The 22,388-nt window shown below is 48.7% G+C and overlaps 1 protein-coding gene across 1 annotated transcript; it reads right to left on the bottom strand.

Annotated features, from left to right (window-relative positions):
* Positions 1-455: 455 nt before the first annotated feature.
* On the bottom strand, positions 456-21,630 carry SEL1L (SEL1L adaptor subunit of SYVN1 ubiquitin ligase). The gene is made up of 21 exons (XM_075614611.1): positions 21,451-21,630; positions 19,194-19,222; positions 18,094-18,499; positions 16,146-16,313; positions 14,826-14,931; positions 14,235-14,397; positions 11,965-12,018; positions 11,803-11,862; positions 10,848-10,929; positions 9,278-9,432; positions 8,433-8,489; positions 8,109-8,177; positions 7,368-7,445; positions 6,934-6,996; positions 6,316-6,403; positions 5,085-5,233; positions 4,092-4,257; positions 3,358-3,432; positions 2,529-2,701; positions 1,827-1,955; positions 456-945 (listed from the first exon to the last, which is right to left on the bottom strand). The coding sequence occupies exons 1-21, from the start codon at positions 21,536-21,538 to the stop codon at positions 706-708; spliced, it is 2,598 nt and encodes an 865-aa protein (XP_075470726.1). The 5' UTR covers positions 21,539-21,630; the 3' UTR covers positions 456-705.
* Positions 21,631-22,388: the final 758 nt, after the last annotated feature.

Raw genomic sequence — 22,388 nt, 5'->3', positions numbered from 1 at the left:
TTGAACCCACCAAACAAAAGCAATGCGACAGCTGCTAAAATCCGCAGGATACAGGCTCCTGCAAACAAGAGTTTTGTTATGCCGACAGATTTGAAGCTTACCTACAGGTATTCCTAATACAGCGGTGTGTTTATTTTCAGGAGCAGAAATTATACGGGTCCCAGGCATTACCAGAAATGAAATGCTGCTATAAAGTGTTCTACAATAAATACAAGAGGGTGAAGGGGAGGCTGGGATAGTGGGGGTCATGGCCCCACACAGCTCACGCGAGACCCTCAACCTGGCACCTCCCAGCTATTCCTATTTAAAAGCTCTTCTTTGGGCCCTGTGCTCCAGGTGAAAAACAAACAAAAACCCCTCTATTCCCAGGTATAGCTTTTGTTCTCCCAGTGGCAGCTCTCGCCAGATATCACAGAGAGCCACGTGCCCTTTAGAAATAACGTGGGACACCTCGCAGGCCCGGTTCTTGCTGTTGAAACTGGATTTTTTTTTTTTTATGTACAGGAAATAAACAATAGGAAAATAAACAGAAACAGGACATTCTCTCTTCCTTTCAGGCATCACTCCGCATAGGTAAGTGGATGCATGTGCCCTGACCCAATGCGGGACACTGGCCTGAGCCAGCTCTGGTCTCCTGGAAGCCTTTGTGTTCGTCTGTCTTTCTGGGACATGTAAGAAGTGTTCCTGAGGAGCTGCCACGTGTTCTCATTGCGGTGGCGCAGGCTGGGCTTCCTGTTGCTGTGGGGGCTGCTCTGGCTGTACAGGGGGTGGGTCCTGCGGTGCTGGTCTCTGAGCTGGTGTTGGGGGTCTTGGCACGACTTGCGGCTGCCTTTGCCGGTAAGCTATGACTGTCCCAAGCAGCAACGCGATGATGGTCATGAGATAAAGGTCCCACTCTGGCCCCAGTAACTGGTCCATATCCACCTGGTAGAACATCTCCGTCACCTGATTGTGTAACAAGGAAACAGATACAGAACAGATGAGGGACGGGGAACACGCGGACCCCCCTTCCAGCCTGAACAACATTACAGTGATTTTAAAACTCGCCATTTAACCTACTCTACCCGTTGTGCCCGCTTGATGTAAACCCATCGGTTCTTAACACCAGGTTCACTTATGGCTGACCTGCATTTCTAAACTCCTTATTTCTGCCAAGCAGCCGTTCCCTGCACCCACTACCCTTTCGGTTAATGAGACGCTTTGTCAGCTCACCCAAGATCTTACACAAATTCACTTGCATTACTTTCAACAACTTATTCTCGCAAAGATCAACTAGCATGCGAGCTTCACAAAAGCATAATAATACATTAAATCTCTCAACAATGTGGGAAACAGAAGGGTTAAAAAATAAATAAGCCCCATTGGGCTAGAGGCAACTGCACTGAAAATCTTTACAAACGGCAAAATGCACAATAATCTCAAATACGCATCTCGCAGCAATTAGGCTCTCTGCACCCGCAACCAGGCTCTCTGCACCCGCAACCAGGCTCTCTGCACCCGCAACCAGGCTCTCTGCACCCGCAACCAGGCTCTCTGCACCCGCAACCAGGCTCTCTGTACCCACACTGCTGCAGCAATCAGGTTCTCTGCACCCGCAACCAGGCTCTCTGCACCCGCAAGCAGGCTTTCTGCACCCGCAAGCAGGCTCTCTGCACCCGCAAGCAGGCTCTCTGCACCCGCAATCAGGCTCTCTGCACCCGCAATCAGGCTCTCTGCACCCGCAATCAGGCTCTCTGCACCCGCAATCAGGCTCTCTGCACCCGCAATCAGGCTCTCTGCACCCGCAATCAGGCTCTCTGCACCCGCAACGCAGCTGCAGGACTTACATTGACATCTAGTAGGTACTGCAGGGAGTAGACGATGCCAAGCTTACACAGCGCTAGAAAGACGGGCACCTGAGCGTCTGGGCTGGCTTCGGCTGCCATGTCATAGAACCGTTTGGCCAGGTGGATGTCCTGTGAAGAAATGAGGGCCTGAAATGACGGTATGATAGCGGTCACAGGGAGATCTTACACCTTCAACGCAAGAGGAGCCGGTAACCTGGGACTGCGGAATGGCCAACCACAGCTCGGCGTCTATGGAAGGGTTTACTGCTCTATACCGGGGGCGGCCAACTCCAGTCCACAAGGGTCGCCAACAGGTCAGGTTAAAGATATTCCTGTTTCAGCACAGGTGGCTTAATCAGTCTCTGCTTCAACATAGGTGGCTCAGTCTTCGAATGACCCACTGATTGAGCCACCTGTGCTGAAGCAGGGATATCCTGAAAACGTCCTGTTGGTGGACCTTGAGGACTAGAGTTGGCCACCCCTGCTCTGTACCTGCACATTAAAAAGAAGCAAATTATTCGCTGCTGGAATTGAAATGAGCCACCACCAACAGTTAATTGTGATCGAAAAACAAAAAAATTAAAAAAAAAGTGTTATGAACTAATGTAGAAAGTCACAAACACATTAAAGTCACACTAGTGACACCGAGGGCATTCATCCATTATTCTTGACACACGGCTTGGCAGTGCCCCGGGTACTAACCTGCCTGATTCCCAGGCCCTTCTCGTGCATGTATCCCAGGTTGAACATGGCTTGTGCGCTGTGCTGCTGCTCAGAGGCCAGCCGGTAATGAATAAACGCCGTCTCGTAATCAACGTCTGTACCGTAGCCGTAGAAATGGTAATCGCCCATCTTGATCCTGGCCACGGTGTATCCTAAATTAAAGAAGACATGTCACACGTGGAAATCAGCCCGGCGCCCCTTTAAAAAGCAGCAATACCGAATTCCCCATTTTATCTTCTTTTTATATATAAAGCGTGTGACAATGTAGAATTCTACATTCTTACCTAAGCTGCAATCGTTTGGTGCAACTGATATGTAACATTATATTACTACGTGTAACACATTGTTACAGCTTTCAGAGCAATACAGTCTGCTGTTTGGAACACAGCAACATATCTGTTTGTGATACTTTGTTGCCAAAGGGCAGAGTTCAAAAGGGTGTCCGGAACCTTTTTCAAAAGAGGAAGTGGATAGGACTTTCTAAATGGCTGCTGTAGCAACCAAAGCATGATCAGTACATAAATAGAGTTAAAACAAAATGCACACCGTGTGATCGAATACTACAGAACTGCTTTAACCCTTTTTATGCCAGATAAGCAGACAACACCTGGCAAAACAAAGTAATGCCCCACTGGTGGAGAAAAAGTCAAATTAAATAAAGATGAATATAAAAAAAAAAACCACCTCAATGAGTGAAAGTGCTTCATTCCCAGAAACCGCCTTATTGGGGGTAACGGCACACACACGTACTGAGAACATTAGCAGCTGTCTGCCGTTTCATGCGCTGCTAAGGAAGGTCGGGCCTCACCCTGAGAAGCTGCTCGGTTCCAGTGCTGCAGGGCCCTAGGAAACGTTTCGTTCTCACCAACAATACTGGCTTCTCCTGCAGGAAGATACAGTGACGTCAGCAAGTACACCAACTAAATCAGTTATCTTCATTCAGCGAAGGGAAATCGCCATGTACGCGAGTGGCGACCAGAGCAGTCAGAGCCTGAAGTGTAGGGACTGGTCTACCACTTCATAGGCCAGTTTAGTTCATCCCCAAGGTAATTCGTTTGATGCCACCGGCACATTTCAGGAGGTTAAAAACAGGTAAACCCGGGTTTCCCCAATGTGGGCCAAAGACCAGTGGACTCTGAGCGGTCTAGCCTGCTAAAACTGTATGCCAAGGGTGGCCAACACTAGTCCTCAAGTGTCACCAACAGGTCAGGTTCAGGATGTCCCAGCTTCAGCACAGGTGGCTCCATCAGTGGCTCAGTCTAGCTGAAGCAGGGATATCTTGAAAACCTGACCTGTTGGTGGCCCATGAGTATTGGAGTTGGCCACCCCTGCTACATGCCTGTCCCTGGCCCAGGGCCCAGCTGCACATTGCAATTATTTTCAGCGGTCAGTGTGGACTTGTGAAGATGGCTGACAACTGCTGCCCATCATACACCTGAAATACGGTCACTTTAATGACAGGGTGGCACTGCCGGTTTAACCCTGTCAAGGCCGAGGAGATGACAGTCCCGTGTTCTCGCGGAGAACAGCCCCGCTCCTTACTCTGGTCCAGGATGAAAGCGGCGTTGCTCTGTGCCACCTCGTACCCCTGCTCCGCCAGCATCAGGTATTGCACGATGGCCGTGTTGGAGTCGCCGTTCTTGAAGCCGTTGTATGCCGTCATCAGCCTCTCCGACCAACGGCCGCGCTCGCACACGTTCTTAAATAACTGGTGAGGGGACCAAGGAAGCTAGTTAGTAAGTAAATCAGGCCGGAGCCAGAGCACAGTCCAATACCAGTGGTACTTTCTCCAGAAGCTTTTCCCGTCACTCTCAAAACACAAAGTTTCCCCTACTGTGTATAGCGCACAGAAGCCACATTTACTTAGAAGTGCCGCTCCTTAACACCCTTTATGGTCTGATTTAAGTGAATAGGTCATAAAGTGCCATGTTTACTAAGTGCTGTTACGCTAGAAGAAACCTTCCAGACTGGAAGATACATTACAAAGGAGCCATATCTACAAAGCCGTGCTGGAAGGTGACACAGCAGCGCTCAGTAAATAGGCCTCTGTGTCCACTATTACTGCTCTTGGTATACCGAGTCTTAAACTACAAAATAAGTCAAATTGTCTTCACCTTCCTCCCCCCCACCACCCCATCTAAATGACATGCTTCACTGAAACCCTCCAGAAGATTTATTTTCTATGCTGTAGAAATATTAATGCCAGATCATCATTTGGAGATTAGTAGAAAAGCTTTGCGGAGTTTCACGACTAAATGCCAATCCCTGCATCCTTGAACTTGCTGCGTTCTTTCCTCCTTAGAGACGAGCCATTAAAAAAACAAAAAAACCCCAGCCTGGAACGCCTTCTCCCAGAACACGTGCGAGATTACTGCGCACGTTCACGCCTCTCATGGGGACAGCGGGTTCATTGGCTGGTGCCGTGCGTGAAATAAAAGGATCTCCACGTTGTGGTTGGACAGAACCAGCCAGAGTTTAAAGCTTCAGTGGCCAATTTGTCCCTGCTTGCCCACGGGTAACCCTCCTACTTCTTACTTCCACCGCAGTGTGGCAGGACCTCATCACTCCTGTGCCCGTAGCGTGCATTTGTGCCAGGTTATAGAAGGCCAAGATGTGGCCGCCTTGTGATGCCAGGTTAAAATATTTCAGAGCCTCCTTGTAATCCTTCTTCACGCCAACACCATCTGCAAAGCAATGACATAAGGAATGAATGACTACTCCGCATGTTCTGCACATGGCGAGAGCCCAATCTGCAATGCATTAGCAGCCATCACCAACAAAGGACTCGGGGACAGATTCACTAACCAGTCTTCTGGACGACACCTTCCAGCCCAGGTGTCCTACGGCAAAGCACTACTTAGTGAATATGGGCATTAATCTGTGGTTGCAGAATGGCTGATAATGAAGTGTTATTAATCGCACACATACACGCGCACACACACACACGCACGCGCACTATGACAGATGATGGACCAGGACCTCTTTACAGGTTGTGATCCCTTGTTAGTTATTCATCTACCTTTGTAGTCTTAATAAAAGAAATGCACTGACAGGTGTGAGGAAGATTTCAGGTTAGTCCAACACAACGAATCACAAGCAGCAAAGAAATGCAGCTCTCAAGCGACACTATAAAAGGAATCGTGTTTGAAGTCTCCTTATAGTGCAGGATAAGCCGGTGGTGATTCTGTAAGATGTAGGGTTGCCAGGTGTCCAGTTTTGATCCGGGCAGCCTGGTATTTTGCCCCTGCGTCCGTTATAAAATGAAAGGTAATACTGGACATGTATGTGTCCGGTATTACCTCTCTCTGAATGCAGGGTGGACGTGGAGGGGCCGGCGGACGGTCAGAGCAGTTGCAGTCATGCCCGGCTCTCCCCCGCTGCAGGCTTCTCTCTCCCTGTCTGTCCCATCCCGAAGTGTCTGACGCATGCCGGGGCCTCTGACCTCAGCGTGGGGGGTATTTTTTATATGTATTCGGGGGGCGTGGAGGTTGCATCTTTTACCATTGTGTCTAGTATTTTTGGACAAGTCACCTGGCAACCTTAGTAAGATGTAGGACTGAAACAGACAGAATACATCAGGGGAGGCCAACTCTAGTCCTCAAGAGCTACCACCAGGTCAGGTTTTCATGATATCCCTGCTTCAGGCTGAGCCACCTGTGCTGAAGCAGGGATGTCCTGAAAACCTGATCTATCGGTGGCTCGAGGACTGGAGTTGGCCGCCCCTGGAATACATTAACACCTGTAGCATGTGATCATCGTCACTTACTGTAATACATTGAGCCCAGCTGAAGCTGTCCGTCTACCCATCCCTGCTCTGCTGCCTTCTGGAAATACTTTAATGCCAGGTCGTAGTTCTATAAGAGACAGAAAGAATGGTTATTATATAGTTACCCCGTTAAGAAGATATTTCTGCCATGTCGTTAGTGCCTAATGACTAAACCCACAATGAGAATAAACACTCCTGCGGCAGTGAGAGAAGTCCTTCCCCATGGTATATTCAATCAGGAATTAAATACCTTCGGTATATGTCGGATCTGCAGGAAATCTGCCGATATATATCGAGCACATGATCCACTAGCCTCGTGATCATAAACTTGGGAGATTTTACCCCAGACTATGTAATGTAGGACAGTCCGCTGGCATTATTGGGGTTAAAGCTGTGTACGCCTATTTGCCAGGAAATAGTCGCACACGTGCAGAAAACGGGACCGATTTTATTTGCCAAACAAAATAAATCTATGTAACAGTCACAGGTGTGCTCCAAAAATCCCAATGAGAACAGCCGCATTAATCAGAACGGATATACATCTTATGCACGCGGCTACAAATGTACATTGCAAGGCTTCCTCTCCAAAATTCCAGTCTAAACATGCGCTCTACTTACAACAGGGACCCCTCTTCCATAGAGGTAAGCCATGCCCAGACCACTCTGACCAACAGGGTTCCCCTAAAAGTAAAGGGGGAAAAAAAGAGACAAGCTTATTTGATCGGATCTTTCAGGAACACCCAGTGTTCCCACTGCGAGAGGAAGCGGATCGCGAGGCCCCACACTGCAGAAATGTACTTTCCCCTCCCTATTATATACAACGCTACGAAAGCGCCGGCACGCAGAGCGCAGAAAGCATTCAGCTCAGAGAACATGTATTGGTTAAAATCGTCACCAACGTGCGTTGCTGGTGATGGGGCTAAAGTGAGAATCTGCCCTTCAGCTGAAAATGCCGATCCCCTTTGCTGCGAAAGAAATCGGGAATCCAGAAGCAGAGGGGTTAACTCCGCAGCTAAATGGAAAACAGCCAAATAGTCCAGATACCCGCTTACCATGTCGGCAGCTTTCTTGAAGTAACGAAGCGCTGTTTCATTGCTCTGCGTCAGACTGTCGCTCCCTTCTGAATACATCTGAGGGGATGGAAGCGCCAGAATTATTCCCCAACTGGTTTATTTTACTTCATATAAAAACGTAAAACAACCGAATACTCGAGCCCAATAAAAAGCCATCACAGGCATATAGGAGTAAACATTCTGCTACACACATTAGACAAATGTGGCTACTACATTACTGGTTTTATTAAGTAACCCCTTCACGTGAATTCTGTATTTCCCACACAAAGTGTATTATAGTAAATAAGCAATGTAAGAAATGGGTAAGTGGGGGCACACAGGAATAGCTTTATGCAAGTTTGCTTCTCTATTGTATTTAAATGATAATCAGGAGCAGGTACAATAGTAACGTTTTGGGGGCATGGGTGGGCTTGTCTGTAGTAGGGGTTGTGACCCCGAAACGTTACTACTGTTGTCCTGCTCCTGATAGGATTTAAATCCAGAAGTAAACTTGCGTAAACGGCAAAGCCAGTGTGCCTCCTCGTACTTCTTTCTTGATACTGTAGAAGGAACCGGGCGTGGAACATGGAGTCAGAGCTGGGCCAGAACCACATGCGCAGAGGCCATTGTTAGAAGCATTGGAGTGCGCTGCTACCCCCTCTCACACTAACGAAGCAAAAGACACAGTAACAAGCCCTCTGGTTGTGGGAACTCTTGTGAACAGGACTGGCGGTTGTGTACCTTTCCTAGGAAAGCCATTGCGTGCGAGTTTCCTGCGTTGGCCGCTTGGTTAAAATATTCAAAAGCTCTCTGCAAGAAAACGAAAAAAAAGGCATCTTCAGGTACTGACCCAAAGAATGAACTGGAACCCAGAGGAATCCAGCAGCAGGGATTCTGCACACTGACCCATGTGTTCATTAGCAATTAAATCATTATCTGCTGCCGATAAGGTGCGGCGGGGTAAAATTAGAAAATAACAAACTGGTACAAGAATATAAAAGGTTGCTTTTTTTAGATAACAGCCCCTTATGTGCAGGTATATGGTGCAATGCAAGGTGGTTATACCTGGTGATTCTGCTCCACACCGCGCCCGCCGTGCAGGTGAAGCTGTCCGAGACCAACCTGAGGACGAGACCAGCGTGCGTTCAGAAACACCAACAATACGAGTCACGGACCGGGGCAGAAACGGCACGTAATGCAATAGGACCCCGGATGTCCCCGCGCTGAACGAGCAAGACGCTCCGTGGGTTACGTCTTCCGGTGATATAGATATTAAACACTAGGCTGAACAAATGTTTGGGACAGTATGGTGTTTCGAGCTTTGAAGCACAGAAGGGGTTAACTCAAAATCAGACAGGTTTTACCTAAAGCAGGAGGTGGCCAACTCCAGTCCTCAAGGGCCACCAACAGGTCAGGTTTTTCGGATATCCCTGCTTCAGCACAGGTGGGTCAACCGGTCCGTGCTTCAGCACGGGTGGCTCAGTCCCTGCTACCGCACAGTCTTTGATTGAGCCACCTGTGCTGAAGCAGGGATATCCTAGAAACCTGACGGTGGCCCTTGAGGACTGGAATTGACCAGCCCTGATCTAAAGGCTTTTAAATAATAAATGAGCAGGTATTAAAAGGACCACATTGAAGTCGGTGTATATCACTCCCAGTAACAGCAGATGATTAGATGGGGAGTAACTGGAACGGGTACCACGGACGATCTATATGCACACTTCCTCTAGTAATGAAGGTAATACATGCGGGTGCTGGAACTCCCAGAGAGCGGGACGGGGGAGAGGGGTGGCGAGGGGTGAGAGGGGGAGAGTACATGGACCTCTGTCAAGGAAGGTTAGTTACGTTGGCAATGAACAAAATATTGCTTGTACATTTTACCCAGGAATGCCAACCTTCTCTGTGCCTACCTGAGCCTGGACGTCTCCTTTCTCCGCCAGGAACTGGTAATACTGGATTAAATCTTCCTCTAGCATCCCGCTGGCCATGCCGGGATTCTCAATCTCGTCTGCCAGGCGGATCCGTTGTACCACGGTGCCACCGGTCAGGGAGATGTCACTGGCAACTGGAGAAGGTAGCGAGGAAGAAAGAGAGTGATCAGGACTAGTTATCCCGGAGATTACATCGGAACGAGCCCATACTTACTTCTACGCTAGTGTGTGAGAGTAAGAGATCGTAATACAGGCTCCCGGAGTAACACAGCGGTGGAACATCGCTTCCTTTTATAATAATAGGCTATCACTCCGGTGTTTGTATCAAAGGCAGGGCTACGGTTTCAATGATAAAGGCCGTTGGGCCAAAATGTTACTATTTTGATTCCTCCATTATAGGAATTATTTGAATACCTGTAGCAATGCATGATGGGTCCAGGGACACTACATAATTAAGGCCATCAATGATGCTCTATGTTTGTGCATTAAATCAGAGCACATGGTCCCGCAGTCTTCCAATATCTGGTGTTAAATAGGAACTGGGATAGGCGCTGGTTTATTTATAATTATTATTATGAATAGTGATCTTACAGTACAAACATTGTATAATACAGTAAGAATTTGCCATCTGACTGGGCATATTATTTGTACACTTTTTTCACTGGAATGAATACTCCAGGAGTGGCCAACTAAAGTCCTCAAAGGCCACCAACAGGTCAGGTTTTAATATCCCTGCTTCAGCACAGGTGATTGAGCTACCTGTGCAGAAGCAGGGATATCCTACAAACCTGAACTGTTAGTGGCCCTTGAGGACTGGCGTTGACCACCCCTGGAATATGGCGTCTGTGTGCATCAGCAAAGTGTTTGGTTTTTACGGAGTACATGGATAGTTCTCTCTGGGTTAGGAGGACTGCATTCGTTGGCACGAGTGCCCAACACTAATGCGCCTAATTCTTGAATTACTCAGATTACGCTGGCAGAGAACAACAAACCACCGGACAAAAGGGGGTGGGACAGTGCCACGAGAAGGAATGGTCTCCCATCTGTATTACAAGCTTCAGGTTAGAATGGGGGTTCAGTAAACTGTTTCAGGGTGATTTGCAGTCACTGCTATTAGAGGGACAACCAATAAAGGACATATCAGTCCTGAAACAGATCAAGTTTTGACCAGTGTTTATGTCCTTGCAATACGCATGGGGGTTACCGGCACACGACCTCTGCTCCGTGTGCCGGTCACAACTCGTATAGCAATACAGACGGAGAAAGACGCATACATGGGTTGTGTCACTTTAACGATACAGATGCTTCTTTATTTCACATAAAGGGCAGCGGGAATATAACTGTATAACGGGATCTGTCTGGCGTATTGGGTGCACAGATGAAGGGCGGCGTATCCCCCTGCGAAACGTTGTGCGACTGTCCGCACTTCTGTACAGAAGTATCTGTGCGTTTGCAGCGGTACAACGTGTGAGCGCCGTCTCTATCCCCTCCCCGCAGTGTCCCACATACCAGCTCCTTAACCCCGTGTATAGCGGAAATAACAGATTACCGTGGTTTGCTACAAGGCGATAATGAGTGAGGGCGGATTCACAGCTTTGAAGCACTCCAATCCCAGCCCAGAACCGATAGCCCTAAAGGGAAACACACCGGCATCAGACAGACATTCTGTGGCAGCAGACGAGAAGCACAGGTGCAAACAAATGACACGTCCATCAAGTTCAACCTATGCTAAATTTAGACGACAGATACTTTATCCTATATCTGTATTTACAGTATATTATTACTATACAGAGGAAGGCAAACACACAGCCCCAGTGACACATCATTCAATGATATCTCATAAGGGGAAAATAAATTCCTTCCTGCTCCAAATATTGACAATCAGATGACTCCCTGGATCAACATCCTTCCCATGTATACTTATTGGCTATATCCCTGTATACCTTCCTTTCTAAAAAGATGTCCAACCTTTTTTTTTTTTTAACAAATCTAGTGTATCTGCCATCACAGTCTCTATGGATAATGAATTCCACACTGTAACTGCCCTTACTGTAGAAAGACACTGTTGCTTTGTTGCTGGTGAAATCTCCTTTCTCCTTTCCTCCAACCTTAAGGGACGGCCCTGAGTCCTTTGTACTGCCCGTGGGATGAATAGTTCTTTTGAAAGCTCCTTGTACTGTCCCCGAATATATTTGTATATAGTTATCATATCCCCTCTTAGACGCCTCTTTTCTAATGTAAATAAATCTAAATTTAGCTAACCTCTCCTCATAAGTTAGATTGTCCATCCCCTTTATTCATTTGGTGGCTCTTCTCTGCACTCTCTCTAGTTCCATAATGTCTTTTCTACGGAGTGGTGCCCAAAACTGTACTCCATATTCAAGGTGTGGTCTTACTAACGCCTGCAGCGTGCAGCAAGGTAAATGTGAAGGTGCAAAGTCAAGGTGGCTTTGGTAGAAAGGTTGGAAGATAAGTCCGGGTGGCCAACAATACACCTTACTTACCAAAATCATGTGAGCTAATAAATTTCCTCCTAGGGCTCCAAAAGTGTAGTACACGAGGGCCTGCGATGAAGAGCAAAAAGGTTACACACTCCAGGATAAATACGTCCCAAATACTGAATAACCCGTCTGCACAGAGGCGTACCCCGATGTTCTGACAGGTACCTTTGCTTGACTGGAATTCACCCCCAGACCAGAGGCATACAGGAATCCAAGAGCCTGAAACATTGAAAAGACAAGTCACTCTGCAAATTACTGTCATGTTTATTTATTCAAATAGTGAACAGTGTAGCACAATAACAGTGCTTAACAGGAGGAAGCACATTACAGATTCATTCTACTGTGTATTGCACTTGCCTGTAATAGGTCTCGATAGATATCAATGTTATATTGCGATTTTTAAGAAGCATCAGTTTGGAAGTACAGTATAGAGATACTCTGCCTCATGTTAAATGCCAGGGGGGGTCATTTACAAATAAGTAACAACTTTTTAAGAAGTCGTACCATCCTATTCCTTTTCATCAGGCTTTTTGAGGCCTTTGTTTTACCCACAGTCCAAATAATGGTTTTCAAGAAGCGAGAGCAGGACGGAAACACTTTGTTTTCACAATCTCACTTTCCCTGTCTGACTGGCCATGTCTTCATACACACCAAAGTGTATATAAAACATTTACACATTCACACGCAAGGAGCTAAACAGATTCAGCAGATGGAACGAAAGGGAGGAAACTAAAGTGCATGAGAAATTCACCCCAATTCATCGCCGTCTCTGCATATATTGGCAGCCCTATATATAAATATATACATATACTGTATATAGCTTGTATTACATTTAAACAAATTCAAACAACAACTTGTGGAATTTGTCCATTTCTCAATGCATACAAGTGATGTGCGGTTTAGTTCGACAACTCCTGAACTCCACATCCAATTACAGCTTTAGCCGTTGCACATATAAATTATTTATTCCAACACAAGACTGTTATGGCGAACAAGAAAACTTTAAGACACGCCAGAAAGCTGGCGTTCCTGTGTACAGGCGCTAGGCAGGAAGGTGTCGTGTATACGGATGTGCTACATCGCTATTCTGCATAACGGCAACACTTTTGCATGACTTTTCTCTATTTGTACATGAAGTATACATTCAGGCAACTTTAAGGAACGTATTACACATCACTACCAACTAATATAAATCACAGCGTAACCGCTTTGGGTATCAGCCGTTCCTAGAACAGGAGTGGACAAATATGAGTTCGACAAATAGAGTTCTAACAATTACAATGCTCAGTAATATAAACGGGATGGCTGGGAAACCCACGCAGACAATGGATGTGGTTCTATGGCTGGGAAACCCAAGCAGACAATGGATGTGGTTCTATGGCTGGGAAACCCAAGCAGACAATGGATGTGGTTCTATGGCTGGGAAACCCACGCAGACAATGGATGTGGTTCTATGGCTGGGAAACCCAAGCAGACAATGGATGTGGTTCTATGGCTGGGAAACCCAAGCAGACAATGGATGTGGTTCTATGGCTGGGAAACCCAAGCAGACAATGGATGTGGTTCTATGGCTGGGAAACCCAAGCAGACAATGGATGTGGTTCTATGGCTGGGAAACCCACGCAGACAATGGATGTGGTTCTATGGCTGGGAAACCCAAGCAGACAATGGATGTGGTTCTATGACTGGGAAACCCAAGCAGACAATGGATGTGGTTCTATGGCTAGGAAACCCAAGCAGACAATGGATGTGGTTCTATGGCTGGGAAACCCAAGCAGACAATGGATGTGGTTCTATGGCTGGGAAACCCAAGCAGACAATGGATGTGGTTCTATGGCTGGGAAACCCAAGCAGACAATGGATGTGGTTCTATGGCTGGGAAACCCACGCAGACAATGGATGTGGTTCTATGGCTGGGAAACCCAAGCAGACAATGGATGTGGTTCTATGGCTGGGAAACCCAAGCAGACAATGGATGTGGTTCTATGGCTGGGAAACCCACGCAGACAATGGATGTGGTTATGTGGCTGGTTATTGTGATATGTTTAGGAACTGCTGGATAGAGACACTTTACATTTACATTGCTCTGTAATGCACAGAAATCCTCTGCGTTGGTGAAGGGATTCAGGAATTTGTAGCTTTATGCCACCATGCCGCAAGATCCCTACTACATTTCTGGGTCTAGAGCAGTGGTGCTCATCTTCAGTCCTCAAGACCCCCCCAGTAGGTCAGGGTTTCAGGATATCCCTGCTACAGCCAGTCAAAGACTGAGCCACCTGTGCTGAAGCAAGGATTGATTGAGCCACCTGTGCTGAAGCTGGGATATTCTGATCTGTTGGAGGGGTCTTGAGGACTGGCATTGATGACCCCTTGTCTAGAGAACAGGTTTAGCCCCTCTAGCTCTGCCCTCTCCCCTTTCTATCACCTTCTCCTACCATTTGACCTCTAGGAGATCCCTGCTCAGTCAGCTTCTCGAAGAGCTCCTTGGCCGAGCGGATGTTCTGCTTCACGGGGTCCCCAAACAGCAACGCATAGGCCACCTTCTCCATAGCCTTGAGGTGGTTCATGTCGGACGCCTTCATGAAGTACTGATATGCCCTAGAGGGAAAGGACCGGTCAGAGCACAGTGGAGCTTTGGACATGTCTGGAATGTCTATGCTGTAGAACAGGGGTGGGCAACTCCAGTCCTCAAGGGGATATCCTGAAAACCTGCCTTGTTAGTGGCCCTTGAGGACTGGAGTTTCCCACCCCTTGCTGTAGAGTAAATTCTTGTAGAGAACTGCAATATTGGTCCAATAACATTTATCCCAACGTACAACCAAACACAATTCTCCAAGATCAATGCCGCTGCTACACTTTATACGGAGAGGAAAGGGGTTATAAGGACACAATATCCCCAGGACACAATACCTGACGGTTCTTCTCCGAGGGGCAGAGAAGCTGTACTCTTCTGGTAAATAAGAAAGGAATATATATCCAGTGAAGTAATACAGATCCCACAGCAGCGGGATATATGGGGGACTTACTCTTTCTTCTGTGATCTCTTGCTGCTCTCGTTTAATATTTTCATCCCCAGCTCATAAAGGTTCTCAGCTTCCTGCATCTGCCGCCGATTGCTGGCCTGTTCTTCAGCTGGGGAGAGCGGACATTTATACTTAGCCCATTAATACAGATGGCGCACATTTACACTTAGCCCATTAATACAGATGGCGCATATTTACACAGGCAGCGGACACGTTTACCGGTTAGACATGTGTCACACACCCCCTAACACGCAGAGAATCTAATTCTACAAAATCGCTCTGCAACTTTCTAAACACTGTTTTGCTGCAGAACCTTTTAAAAAAAAAGAATTAAAAAAAAAAAGGCAGAAAATTGATTGAAATCAATAATAAAACCAGTTGGAGAATAAATTGCAGTGTGACTATGGTTAGTATAACGTATTGACAATCGATGTTATAATCTTTTGTTGCAAATACAGGTTGATGCGGCAGAAAAGGCCAGTATCCTATAAACCTGTAACATAATATTGAGAAACGCAGGCTCGCCCAACGCAATCTGATCCCCGTGCGGAGAAACGCAGGCTCGCCCAACGCAATCTGACCCCCGTGCGGAGAAACGAAGGCTCACCCAACGCAATCTGACCCCCGTGCGGAGAAACGCAGGCTCGCCCAACGCAATCTGATCCCCGTGCGGAGAAACGCAGGCTCGCCCAACGCAATCTGACCCGTGCGGAGAAACGCAGGCTCGCCCAACGCAATCTGACCCCCGTGCAGAGAAACGCAGGCTCGCCCAACACAATCTGACCCCGTGCGGAGAAACGCAGGCTGGCCCAACGCAATGTGACCCCCGTGCGGAGAAACGCAGGCTCGCCCAACGCAATCTGATCCCCATGCGGAGAAACGCAGGCTCACCCAACGCAATCTGACCCGTGCGGAGAAACGCAGGCTCCCCCAACGCAATCTGACCCCCGTGCGGAGAAACGCAGGCTCGCCCAACGCAATCTGATGTTACATTGTTTTTATACATTAATGCTTTTGTTTAGTGAGAAGATTGTATTTTCTCCCAAAGTACGGTGAGTAATACGGACAGTACTTCTTGCATGCTTTACTATTACAGTATTAGACACACACCCACCCCCCCCCCGTCCCGGGTACTGAAATGACAATGTATCACAAAGTGTTTCAGCGGGGAGGGTACAACATGTTCATCTGGAGATACTAAACTCAATTAGAACACGTATATCCTTGTTTAATGTATAAGGAATGAAGAATTCATGTGTCCCGTTGCATCCTTTTCAGTGACGTTGCAACGGGACACAGGAGCACGGCACCCGAGGGACTCACTTTCACAGAACCCCCACTTCTGATCGTTCCTGTAGTCGTAGGTGGTTGCACACCAGAGCCGTACGTCCTCCCGACCGTCCGAGGTGCAGTCTGGGTATTCCTTCTCCAGGAACAAAAAGGGGAAGTGACAGGGCTCCCCGTCCGCTGTGCCTCCGATAGCTGTGCTGACTGAAGGATTGCCAGGGTTTAGAGAAGAGAAAGACAACATATCATTCAGAATCCGTGGAACTCAATGTCAGACTGTTTGTGTCTGTGCTCATGTTTCACACCTTGCCATGAAGTCAGAATTCTAATAGCATACTGTATAGAGATACAGAGAGAGATACACACAAGTGCGTCTATGTTTTTTTCTTGCATCTATTTTCTGGATGGTGTTATGTCCAATTAGAAGCTGCTAATGCACCACTTACAGATATCCGCTCTATATTGTTCATGTAAATATTTACTATTTAAAAAGTGAATATTTAGAGTTAATCTGTACACCGGGACATTTATATTCACTCTATTTTTATCAGTTGGATAATTTATTAACCCACGCTGGTTTCAACATCATTAAATTAATCTACGCTGTATTTTTAGATTTAGCACGGATTATCGCTTGTGTGTATGCGTACACAATCACACACACAATCACACACACAGTTTGTCACTACTTCCAGAATTTGACCGCACTGTGTGTACCCTGCTTAAAACCAAAATACAAAGGTTTATCGCTCGATGACGAACTGTAGGAATAATTTCTTCTGAAGGCGTGCTAACATTTCTATATAAAGCGGTGTCCCGGTCTGTGCTGGAATTTAAAATAGGAAATCCCTGTTCCAGTTCAGTTTCTGAGTTCTGCCCACAAGCGGTATAATGTTCACATGAAACCATGCCGTGGGCGAATGAAACGAGAGGTGAGAAGCCGCCGCCTCCCGCACCTGACAGATCTGCTGATGTCGGACGCGGCCGTGCAGAGCAGCTGGAGGTTTCACATCAAATTCAATTTGCTGATGAAACCTCCAGCACAAGTTACCCCGTCCGAAAACAAGTGCCATTTATTACACTAAATTACCTTTCGTTTCCCCGTCGGTTTAACTTCTTCCAAGCCAATAAATAGTGTTTGTTTTGAAATTGATGCAAAATAGTACGAGTGCTTCAGGGTGGATGATCGGCAGTCTATTTTGTTTACATTTTTGTTGCTCAAGACCAGGAATGGCCAACCCCAGTCCTCAAGGGCCACCAAACAGGTTGGGTTAAAAGCATATCCATGCTTCAGCACCGGTGGTTCAATCAGTGGCTAAATCCTCGACTGAGCAGCCTGTGCTGCAACAGGGATATCCTTATAACCTAATCTGTTGGTGGCCCTTGAGGACTGGAGTTGGCCAACCATGTGCAAGACCAACTAAATGTGCCCCAAACCTCGGCTGACCCTGGTGCCAGGGCTAAAAAAAACATGCACATGAAGTTTGTTCCTGGGTCCATTAGATTAATTTAAACATGTCTGTAATACTGGCAACAGCTGTCACATAATAGAGGGCACTGTTAACTCCAGGTGTCTCCCATGGGTGCGCCATAAAAAATGAATCCCGAGTGAGAATACTGGAGGAGAAATACCTCCCAAAATTAGGCACAACTAGAGGATTTGTTCAAAATGTGAAAATTGACTTCTAATTATTCAACATACTGGAACCCACACGGGCCTTTGTCAAGAATCATTGTTCTTAAATATTTATAAATAAAATTATCACCTTTTGCACAAGACCATTAATTGTGCCTATTTTGGGAGGTCTTTCTCCTTCAGTGTTATCACTCGGGATGCATTTTGTATGGAGCACTTGTGGGAAACTGTATGGACAAAGGTGATTACACCTTTTCTTAAATTTTTTTTAAAAAAAAAAAGTCATATGCAGCGTTGTATAATATAGTACTGTAAACATACAAATAACATTACACCACACTAGTTTACCTGGTTTTTGTACTTCCTCGTTCCCCATGCTCCTTTCCTCTTGATTTGTGATCTCTTCTTGACTCGCCTCTATGTCCATCAGAGATATGCTGTCATAGTATCCCTCGTCGCTGTGAGAGATGCCCTGGAAGGTAATGCTCTCGGATGTCTCGTGTGTGTTCTCAGGCTCTGGATCAGAGCTTTCCTCTGGTGTTACGCGCTCCGCGCTTGATAACACAAAAGATTCCTCGCTTTCCTCTGCGCCCATGTCAGAGAGCTCCTGGCTGTCCCTCAGAATCTCACTCTCAGCCCATGAGGTTTTATCATCATCCTCCTCCTCCTCTCCCTCTGGAATAAGAACTGCTTGCACCTCCAGCTGGTCTCCTGTGTGGTAATGCGACTCCTGCTCTTCCCCGGGCTCCAGTGTCTGAGGAGATACAAGAAAACACCATCAGGTGAAATTACTCCAAAACGTTAAAACAAAAAGGTACTGTAGAACAGGGGTCATCAACGCACCATGACACCCGCCAAAACTTTTGGGGGTGCCCTCGACTGCAGTGCCGCCGACAGCTGCTGCGTGCTGGAAGTTTGGTCAACTTCCGCATCCGCGAGTACCAAAAAGGAACGTGATTGTGTGTGAGTGCATTGGTTGGCACCCGCCACTCTCTCCTGAATGTTCAAGTGTGCCCTTGGGCACAAACATGTTGGGGACCCCCGCTGGACAATATCCAAGAGTCTCTTCCATAGCAGGAATGAAAACGCTTGGTACAGAGGACTAAAGGGAATTATTGGTAGCACCTTTAATGGGTTAAAATGTCATTGAACGGCAAACGCATTGCAAGTATTTCACATTTTGTAAAATGTTATTGTTTATTTCGCCACCAGATGTTGGCAGGTTTTTACCATCTTCATCTAATCTCGTGTGCATCTTATCCTACATAAAATCAATTTTCAAATTCCACTAAGATATAATTAGCCAAATATACTAAAGAGGAAGAAAAGAGCCGGATGGGATTAGAAACAGGGATTAACTCACTGCTGGGTATTTACATGTGTCAGTGTGTATACATAGATACTTATGTACTTGCGCGTGCCATGGTGCATTTTGGGAGGGTACTCACCTGGGACTCTTCATTGTCCCCATCACCACCTGGAAAAGAATCACACCCACAGTTGTCATAAGATCCAAAATGCATTTTCCAAAGACATTGTGTATTTCTACAAACTGCACGAGCACTGAAAAGGAAGGTGCGTGTTGGTGCTTTTAAAAGACAGTTCAAAATGAAACAGTTAACCCAAGCAGGCAGCTTACGTACAGATCACAGACACAGCACAATTATAGTTTGTAAAAGGGAGGCAGTGTTAGAGATTCGGGTGGTAAATGTCAGGGAGTGATTCCTATAACCCCCATGACTGCCAGGTTATAAACAGCAGCAAAGCAGGTAAATAAATGGCACAGAATTGAGACCGCCAGATGTACAAGGTATTTACGATCTTTACTTTCCCGAATGCTTGCACGGTTGTATATGCCCATTTCACCATCTCTGTACTTACGGGCCCTGCCTCTGAACACTGAGCAGGCCCACAGTACGGAGAGAGGTTTACAGTGCATTGCTGGGATACAAGTGAGATTAAATGCCGAGACGGGGTGTAACTAGTGACCCTGTGTATACAACACTGAAATCCAAAGGGGGCTGACGATTTCTGCATTTACATCTTATCATTGTCAAAGCATTGCACTGGTCTTTGTAGTAGGCGCAGTTTAGAGAATGTGATCACGTACATGTGCCTATATATGTAATATACAAGACACCTGTCGTATACATGTACAAGTAATCAGGTCAACGATTCTCCTCCAGACAGGCACATGGACCAACAAGTAGGCAGGTGTGTGTGTTTGTGTGTGTTTGTAGAGGTGTCTGGGGACAGAGTTATGTGGGGGGGGGGGGCGGCACACAGGGGCGACAGCTCTGCGGGGAGGGGGGGCACACAGGGGCAACAGCTCTGCGGGGAGGGGGGCACACAGGGGCGACAGCTCTGCGGGGGGGGGCACACAGGGGCGACAGCTCTGTGGGGAGGGGGGGCACACAGGGGCGACAGCTCTGCGGGGAGGGGGGGCACAGGGGCGACAGCTCTGCGGGGAGGGGGGGCACACAGGGGCGACAGCTCTGCGGGGAGGGGGGGCACACAGGGGCGACAGCTCTGCGGGGAGGGGGGGCACACAGGGGCGACAGCTCTGCGGGGAGGGGGGGCACACAGGGGCGACAGCTCTGCGGGGAGGGGGGGCACACAGGGGCGACAGCTCTGTGGGGAGGGGGGGCACACAGGGGCGACAGCTCTGAAAGGAGGGGGGCACACAGGGGTGACAGCTCTGCGGGGAGGGGGGCACACAGGGGTGACAGCTCTGCGGGGAGGGGGGCACACAGGGGTGACAGCTCTGCGGGGAGGGGGGGCACACAGGGGCGACAGCTCTGAAGGGAGGGGGGCACACAGGGGCGACAGCTCTGCGGGGAGGGGGGGCACACAGGGGCGACAGCTCTGCGGGGAATTGGCGACAGCTCTGCGGGGAGGGGGGCACACAGGGGCGACAGCTCTGCGGGGAGGGGGGGCACACAGGGGCGACAGCTCTGCGGGGAAGGGGCGACAGCTCTGCGGGGAAGGGGGGCACACAGGGGCGACAGCTCTGCGGGGAAGGGGGGCACAGCTCTGCGGGGATGGGGGGCACACAGGGGCGACAGCTCTGCGGGGAGGGGGGGCACACAGGGGCAACAGCTCTGCGAGGAGGGGGGCACACAGGGGCGACAGCTCTGCGGGGAGGGGGGGCACACAGGAGCGACAGCTCTGCGGGGAGGGGGGGCACACAGAAGCGACAGCTCTGCGGGGAGGGGGGGCACACAGGGGCGACAGCTCTGCGGGGAGGGGGGGCACACAGGGGCGACAGCTCTGCGGGGAGGGGGCACAGGGGCGACAGCTCTGCGGGGAGGGAGGCACACAGGGGTGACAGCTCTGCGGGGAGGGGGGGGCACACAGGGGTGACAGCTCTGCGGGGAGGTGGGGGGCACACAGGGGTGACAGCTCTGCGGGGAGGGGGGGGGGCACACAGGGGTGACAGCTCTGCGGGGAGGGGGGGGGGCACACAGGGGTGACAGCTCTGCGGGGAGGGGGGGGCACACAGGGGTGACAGCTCTGCGGGGAGGGGGCACACAGGGGTGACAGCTCTGCGGGGAGGGGGGGGCACACAGGGGTGACAGCTCTGCGGGGAGGGGGGGGCACACAGGGGTGACAGCTCTGCGGGGAGGGGGGGGCACACAGGGGTGACAGCTCTGCGGGGAGAGGGTGGGGGGCACCGGGATTGACAGCTCCGTGGGTCCCACTCACCGGCTGCGGTCTCGGCACGGGAGATTCCGGGCCCAATCAGCCCCGCCAGGAAGCAGAAGCCGAGGAGCAGCACAGCCCGGCCCCCCATCCTGCAGCGGCCCCGCTCCGTGTGACAGCCCCCGGCTCTGCGCGCGGCCTAAACAGTCACCCGCAGCCAGCCGCCGCTCAGCCAATCAGAGGCCATTGCTCTTCCACCTGGACCAATCACAGCGCGAGGGTCGCCGCCTATCCAATCAAACTTGGCAGCGAAAGTTTCCGGCTGCGGAGGTTCGTCACTAGCGCTACACTACATGTCCCGCTCTGATTGGCTGGTATGTGTGAAATCGCAAACAAACTACAACACCCAGCATGCTCTTGCGAGCTACTCATTATTTGCTTCATGGGAAATGTAGTTTCTCTGCTGCCTTCTTTGGCACTGATGGCAGGTGTTAAACAATTACATCATAATAAAGCACATATACTTTGTATCAAGCAGAATAATACTGTGCCAGCCAAAACACTTTATAGACTTCTCACTGTTTTTACCCTTAATGGGAAACTATATCTCCTTCCTTTGTTATTTATTTATTTATAAAATGTGTTACCAGGAAGTAATACAGTGAGAGTTACCTCTCGTTTTCAAGTATGTCCTGGGCACAGAGTATACATGAAGGCGCAGAGTTACTAAGCACACCACAAAACAGCTTGCAACCCGTTCACTTCAATATGCTGGAAGGTGTTTAGGTAGGGTGACCATAGATTTGTCCCGGCAAAAAAACAGGGACAAATGTCACACATTCTCCGCCGTTGCTCGCCGACTGCGCGAAGAGCCCCTGCCGGCAGCGAATGCACGATCAGCGTTTGCCGGTTGCGCATGCGTGTTCGGAGCTTGCCGATCGCTCAACACCGATCACGCGTGTGCGCACGAGCAGTCGGTAAGTGCCGATCGTGCATGCGTG

This window comes from Ascaphus truei, chromosome 9 (genome assembly GCF_040206685.1).
Source record: "Ascaphus truei isolate aAscTru1 chromosome 9, aAscTru1.hap1, whole genome shotgun sequence".
NCBI classification, from domain to species: domain Eukaryota; kingdom Metazoa; phylum Chordata; class Amphibia; order Anura; family Ascaphidae; genus Ascaphus; species Ascaphus truei.
Note: the sequence above shows the minus strand (reverse complement) of the source record. Positions and strands in the feature narration are given on the sequence as shown.